The 7894-nt window shown below is 37.9% G+C and overlaps 1 protein-coding gene across 2 annotated transcripts in view; it reads right to left on the minus strand.

Annotated features, from left to right (window-relative positions):
* Positions 1–36: 36 nt before the first annotated feature.
* Positions 37–7894, minus strand: part of elapor1 (endosome-lysosome associated apoptosis and autophagy regulator 1) — a 19716-nt gene continuing 11858 nt past the window's right edge. The window contains exons 15-22 of one of the 2 annotated variants that reach the window (XM_079827228.1): positions 6507–6680; positions 6246–6396; positions 6068–6161; positions 5837–5938; positions 4882–5008; positions 1747–1925; positions 884–1049; positions 37–740 (exon numbers count right to left, since the gene is read on the minus strand). In XM_079827228.1, coding sequence (XP_079683354.1) covers positions 672–740; positions 884–1049; positions 1747–1925; positions 4882–5008; positions 5837–5938; positions 6068–6161; positions 6246–6396; positions 6507–6680 — 1062 coding nt within the window. In that variant the 3' untranslated portion in view covers positions 37–671. The remainder of the gene's footprint in view (positions 741–883; positions 1050–1746; positions 1926–4881; positions 5009–5836; positions 5939–6067; positions 6162–6245; positions 6397–6506; positions 6681–7894) is intronic. The other variant, XM_079827229.1, reaches the window with a different exon arrangement.

A 7894-nucleotide genomic window follows, 5' to 3' on the forward strand; every position in this document is an offset into this window, starting at 1 on the left:
TTTAAAATGTAATAAACAATGGACACAGCAGCTTTTCAATATCAAGTATTCTTTAAGAAAGCCACAAATTCGACGACAGTTACTAAAATACAAACGTTTAAAAAAAAGAACGAAAAATGTTTACACAACAAATTCTAGTATGCAAAAACATTCGAGTGATTTACAAAATGAAAAATGCAATATATTGCAAGCACTTGCAAGGCTTGCAAAGTTTATCTCTCAAATTCATGAAAACAACATCTTACTGACCTAAAAGAAAATAAAAAAGATCATATTGATATATAACAGAATAGCATGTACATATAATGGCATGTAACAAATGCAATGTGGATTTTCCACCATTATCTTTGTGTTTGGTATAAAAATTGTGTAGGCCTATACATTTATCAAAACTTGACAATGCCAAAGAAATTCACATAGCCTAAAAAGTATTTTAAAATCAACTTCTCATGCCAGTTTTGCTTTCAGTCTGCATGTAGACTGGACTTGCTGAATCTAGATGAGACCCAGTGGAAACAAACAGGTTTAAAGGCAGACTTGTTTTTGAGTCATTTGCTTCCCCCTGTCTCTTTGAAAATAGCAGTATTGATGTTTTAATGTCCACTGAGTGTCAAGGATGTCACACGACAGGCCAAACATTTCCTGCTGGCTCTCCCTGCGTCTGAGAAGTTCTAGCTCATCTCCATCTCCTGTGCAGCTGATGATTTAAGAGGAACAGAATCAAAGCCATCTGACGTTCTCTGTAAAAGCACAGCATTTTATTAAGAAAAAATCTGTCTGTTAATTCTATGAAATATCATTGTAACATTACAACACGCATAGTGTCTATCAAGAATATCTATAGAGTTTGTGGTGCATGAAGTCTGTCTTGTGACCTCCTCACCTCTCTGGAAAAGGACTTGATCTTGGTGAAGAAAGATTTTTTGGAGAGGTAGATGAGGTCATCCTCTGCATCTTCTCCCTCCATGATGGCACAGCTATCTGCAGCTGGGAGTTCGCACTCCTTATCTCCTGCTGTCATCATTAGCTTAGAGTACTTATACTGCAGCCTAAAGAGAGGGCATGAATACTCCAAGTAAATTCTTGATCAAAACGTACAATTCTAGACACACTGGGATTTTTGGAATAACTACACAATTTTTTATCATACTTTAATTATAATAATTTCTTCCTTAAGTTTGCTTTACTAGAATAACAGCTATGCTTTATTTTATTTTAGTCAGTATAAAACTGAATTTTTAAGAAAAAATGCAGGGCGGGACTTGATTTTGTCCATTGGGAATTGATTGGATGGTTAGATCATTGTGGCAAGTAAACATGCCATCAGAGAAGACATAGGCCTGGTTTCACAGACAGGGCTTAGATTAATCCAGGATCAGGCCTTAGTTCAAATAGGGCATTTAAGTAGCTTTTTATAAACGTGCCTTAGAACAAAACATTACTGGTGTGCATTTTCAGACAAAACAGTGGCACTTACATATTTTAAGATATGTAATAAATTGCTTTTGGTTCAAACAGCTCAAATATGCATTTTAGTCTGAGACTAGGCTTAAGCCTTGTCCAAGAAACCAGGTGACGGTGTTGCAAGAGTGAGGGGAATTTTGTTGAAAATGATTTTGGTTTTCATTAGATCCAATTAAACTTGGATCATTTCACATATGTTTGATACATTTCATAAAGTAAAAAAAACAAACAGTTTTCTTAAAGATAATAAACTACATTTCACTTTCAGTAGTGGACTCTCACTTGCGTGTCCTTTTCCAGAAGTAGCAGATCATTGTAATGAGCAATATGGCAGCCACAGTTCCAATGGAGACGCCAAACTTCAGCCAGAAGTCCAGTGTCACGCAGGCACTAATCTGCTCAGATGGCAGCGACACCCCCCCTGTGCACCGCAGAGGTAGCTGCCACACATAGGTAGTCCTCTGAGAAACACAAACACATTTTAGCTACAAGTCGTCTACGTGCTCCTAAATCAACAGGATTGTTCTAAAACAGGATTGTTCCAAAACAGGGGTTCCCAATTCCAGTCCTTGCGCCTCCCTGCTCTGCACAGTTTGTATCCCAATCAGCTCCCTAGTTCAGTAGTAAGGGCACTGATCAGGTAGTCGGCCATTTTAAGGGCTGTCTCACTCGCAAAATCCTTCCAGTGACCTGAAACATTCACTCCCCAAAAAGTCCCACAAAGCACTGTGAAAACCAGGGATGCTCACTATGTTCCCTTACCAGAGGTTCTGAAGAGTGAAACATAAATCGTGTGAGCCAACTCACCACATATAATAACAAAAAAAAACATAATTTAATTGTATTTTGGCATACACATACATCACTAGACACATAATGAACATAATAGCTAACATTTATGGAAATATACAACGTCTACTTTTAAATAATAAGCAATTAATGTCAGAAAGATGTGTGCTACTGTTGTTCATAAATACTAGTGACGTTACATTGAGGACGTTTGCATTGTCGCCGGAAATAGAGCCATCATTGTCCCTATGTGTAGTGAGTCAGGGTCCTTACCAGTGCCCGAATTCGTGGACGCAATATACTGATTCACAACCTATAGGGATCTTAGGAGCTGACTGAGATGCACCCTCTTATCTAACACACCTGAATCAGATCATTAGCTTGTTGGAAGAGAGCTCCATGAACTCGGGTGCGTCCCGACTGACAGGGTCCCTACGCAGTGTTCACTGCTCCCTACTCCCTAAGAATGGGATATCTGTTAAAGTACTCACTTAACAAAACGCATTCATTCAGAACACCCTCCAACCTCAAACACAGACAAAACTTAAGCCACACATATTAGAGCCGTTTAAGGTTTGATGCCATAATAAACTTCTATAATTACATATAATTTACATTACCATACTTTCATTTAATATACACTCACCTAAAGGATTATTAAGAACACCATACTAATACTGTGTTTGACCCCCTTTCGTCTTCAGAACTGCCTTAATTCTACGTGGCATTGATTCAACAAGGTGCTGAAAGCATTCTTTAGAAATGTTGGCCCATATTGATAGGATAGCATCTTGCAGCTGATGGAGATTTGTGGGATGCACATCCAGGGCACGAAGCTCCCGTTCTACCACATCCCAAAGGTGCTCTATTGGTTTGAGATCTGGTGACTGTGGGGACCATTTTAGTACAGTGAACTCATTGTCATGTTCAAGAAACCAATTTGAAATGATTCGAGCTTTGTGACATGGTGCATTATCCTGCTGGAAGTGGCCTAAAGTGTGCCAAGAAAACATCCCCCACACCATTACACCACCACCACCAGCCTGCACAGTGGTAACAAGGCATGATGGATCCATGTTCTCATTCTGTTTACGCCAAATTCTGACTCTACCATCTGAATGTCTCAATAGAAATCGAGACTCATCAGACCAGGCAACATTTTTCCAGTCTTCAACTGGCCAATTTTGGTGAGCTTGTGCAAATTGTAGCCTCTTTTTCCTATTTGTAGTGGAGATGAGTGGTACCCGGTGGGGTCTTCTGCTGTTGTAGCCCATCCGCCTCAAGGTTGTGCGTGTTGTGGCTTCACAAATGCTTTGCTGCATACCTCGGTTGTAACGAGTGGTTATTTCAGTCAAAGTTGCTCTTCTATCAGCTTGAATCAGTCGGCCATTCTCCTCTGACCTCTAGCATCAACAAGGCATTTTCCCCCACAGGACTGCCGCATACTGGATGTTTTTCCCTTTCCACACCATTCTTTGTAAACCCTAGAAATGGTTGTGCGTGAAAATCCCAGTAACTGAGCAGATTGTGAAATACTCAGACCGGCCCGTCTGGCACCAACAACCATGCCACGCTCAAAATTGCTTAAATCACCTTTCTTTCCCATTCTGACATTCAGTTTGGAGTTCAGGAGATTGTCTTGACCAGGACCACACCCCTAAATGCATTGAAGCAACTGCCATGTGATTGGTTGATTAGATAATTGCATTAATGAGAAATTGAACAGGTGTTCCTAATAATCCTTTAGGTGAGTGTACATGTGTTTAATACATCTGTATAAATATTAATTAATCATACATTTCACTTAAAGGAACTGTATGTAGGATTGTGGCCAAAACTGGTACTGCAATCACTTTCAAATGACTGTAGAGCGGTGTATTCCCTCTCCCCCTCCTTAGACATTTTTTATCCAAAAAGTTTGTAGCTGCAACTGTGGTAACTAGAGCAGAGCTGGCAACCCGGATGCCGAAACACTACTGACTTCGTGATTGGTAGATAGGTGGAGGGTGGCGCTTCAGGCCAAAACACAACATGTCAACATCAACATCAGTTGAGGGCTGCAACTTCACTTTTAAAATGACAATATCCTGGCCGGACAACTGTTGTCAGTGATATAAGTATTTGAAATTAACATGATTTCTTAATGTCTAGTGACATATCAGGGCCATTTTATGATTAAATGAAATACAATTCTTACATACAGTTCCTTTAATCTAATCTGTCTAATTAATCTAATCTAAAAGTCCAGAGCCCTAAACTGATTGATAAATGCATGTTGCGATGTTTAATATGACAATAAATGTAATTTGGTTATATTAAATATATCTTTTTATCTTATTTAACCCGTAATCATGATAGTCGACTTGTAACTGTCACCTCATGCAATTTGCACCCATGAACAGCCGCATACAAACACACCTGCTTCGGATTAGGATCTTAAAATGGCGAAATTTCCTTAAGTCCACTTCGCAGCACACTTACATTTTATTAGAACCCACTCTTCAACTGAGCGTGTCAGATAAGAGAGACATACAAAAGGAGCAGTACAGGCAGGTGCAAGGACTAGATTTGGATGAGAAAAAAATATTGTTTTATTCAGTCACTGTATCATGATGTAAGTTTACGTACCTGAATTCCTTGGATACAAGCACTCACGATCTCCTTATAGTCCCTCTCTGAGCAGAGAGGACAGGCATGCTGGGATAGCCACAGGAAATGGAAGGAGCAGCCGTCACAGGTGCCCTCTGAGCACTTACTATACCAGAAGACACAGAGAGAAAGCAATAAAGAGTGATATTCCTCCATCCTCTGTTGTTTCTGAGTTGAACTACATATGCAAAACTTGTGTTGCAGCTCATACAATATTCACCACACACTTTCAAATCATTGTCTTGATTGGTCTTCATTTTTTTATTGGAATAGGCCCAAATATAGGGGAAAACTCGACATTAATTTTTTTCTGATAAACGGCTCTAAAATGTGATTTTAAAAAAGCTCTAGGTTTGCCGTGCTTGTTTGTAAGGCTGCACAATTTGGTCAAAATTGTATTTATGATGATTCTTATTATTATTACTAATATTATTCAAATAAACAAGAAGTATTACTATTGTAATGTTTCCAGTAAAATAAAAATATGTAAGAAAAATAATTTAATTATTTTATTTTACAGCACAACTGACACATTTTTGGGTGGTCTTCATTTCTTAATCTTCAAAAGTTAACTCAATGTGACACCATCAAGCTTTTATTTTGGCAGAAAACCACAGAGAGTACTTAAAGCTTCTCTTCTGTTGACAACAGCTGGTTTAAAAAATGCTTTTCATTATACGTTTAGAAGATGGTATTCGCATATTGCGTTCCCAAATGTACATTATAAGCGAGCCAAACTCAGAACACATGCAGAGATGAGTTCATGTGGAGCAGCATTTACTGCGAACCAAGTCGCTCAGAGACAATAAAAAAATGTATCAAACTGCAGCCTTTGTGATTTGATAATCACATTAAACCATAATCACAATTTCGGTTTTATTTGATCAGTTGTGCAGCCCTATACCCAAAAGTAAACGCCATTTTAATTTTGTACCGTGGCAGGGAAACTTGGTCCTTCAGTGTTACAGTGGGATCACATCGGAGCCTAATGGAGGTTGATCTTCCATTTTTACATGCTTGCGTAGTTTCTCTAGATCTGTTTACACCATTGATGAGAAGAACAAAATCAATTGAGATACTGAGTTGAGGTCAACAAAAAGTGTTTGTGAACACAGTAAAATTATTAGAATAAAGAGAGAACATATCACTGAAAGCAAGTACTCACCTGTAGTAGAATATGACATCCGGGAGCTCTGATTCAACAGGAAAGTTGCCGCCCAATGACGATATGTCATCCAGTTTGGAGTTAGTGGTCACTCCTGTGTACGAAACATTTTGCATCTGATGAATCCTGCTGGAATCGGTTTATTTAATAGAGATTTCAAAGCAGTGCTAGCTCTCACCAATTAAAGTGTCTCCAATACTGAAGGGCTGAGAGGACACAACGCTCTGCCCCCTGATCTCAGAAGGCACTATAGTGGACTGACAGATGTAGCCTTTTACATCCCTCTTGCTTTCAGTCACATTCTCCACACACGATGCAAGAGCCCTGTTCTAGATAAGAGACAGACACACTTTATCGTGTAATTCGGAGCTTTTACTACTCAGACATCCCTACATACTTCAAAGTTTAAAACTTCATCTGGTCTAATGTATTCTCTTACTTCTGTTCCACACAGTGCCACATTGAAATGGTGTGTATATTGCAGCCCTTTACTGGTGAAGCGTGGGCTGCTCTGGAAGCCTGTGACGTTTGCCAGCGGAGAGAAATCATAATGCAAGGTCTCTCCTTTATAATGCAGTGCTAATGTACAGTCACTCATGCACGCAGAACGGCCCTATGGACAAAGGAAGCAAAAGAATGTAACAAGAACTGGATGGATGTATCAAATATTTGGAAAGTGCACAAAATGCAAATATCATTATAAGGAAAGTTAATAAAATATGCATACATAAAATATACTAATTCAATTGAATTATTATTAACAATAAGAATCTTTTTATTTTAAAATATTATAATATATTGTAAAATATTTCATTATGCTATAATAATTTTGATGAATTATTTCACTTTAGTAAGTATGCATGAGGGTTCATTTTATGACAGAAATTCTTCAATATGACTAGGACTTTTATATAAGCAGCCAACAAAGTACAATGTATGAACCAGAAATGATATATTTATGGATTTATATGAAGCGGTGTATGATGAATATTGTGGTTATTGGGTGGTTGTGCTGCAATGCTATATATAGTTTGTATGTTCATTCAGTATATAAAAATAGCCCTTTGTGATACTGCTTACGCATTTATAAAGTTATCAAAAGAGTTTAGCCTAATACAGCGCATCAAAGTGGAGTAATATTTTGATAAGAAATGTATCCATTACTGTTTGTTGATACCGGCATTGTTCTTTTGAATGCCCCTTGACCTATAGCAATCCGCTGTCGAAACTATTTTGTATAAAATTCATTTACAGTGTATTAATTTGATATATCTATATTTACATCTTTGCATATGCAAGTTTTATTTGTAGTTGATAATGCAATTATGTTAAGAGTATATGACAGTCATTAAAAATAAGGGAAGCATGATTTGAAAGGTTGCCACTGTCTTTCAAGTTTGACTTTTTATAGATACAATGGAGAATTATTATTTGTCTTCACCAGATTTTGAATTGACTGGCCATTCATGGTAGGGTCACCTAAATAATAATAATGATTTATATAAATATGATATGAATGATTGCCTATTCTACATCGATCAATGCCTTCAATATCCTTAATTTATTGCAGTATATTTAGTAATTTCCCCAAAACTATAAATTTGCAAGGTTACAGTAAACTGTGCACAGTTTATTATAACCACAGATCCTAGACATACGTTTTTGTTATTAACTCATTAGCTTTTTGAATCAATAACGGTTTACTGAAAGCTATTGACTGACAACAGTGCCGCCTACTGGCCGGAACAGGTCCTGTTCATCAGCTGGCTATACGAATCAAGCATCTAGAGCTCCGGGGTGGAGCTTAACCATGGGTGGAGAGATAGG

This window comes from Gobio gobio (assembly GCF_949357685.1).
Source record: "Gobio gobio genome assembly, chromosome: 10".
Taxonomy (NCBI): domain Eukaryota; kingdom Metazoa; phylum Chordata; class Actinopteri; order Cypriniformes; family Gobionidae; genus Gobio; species Gobio gobio.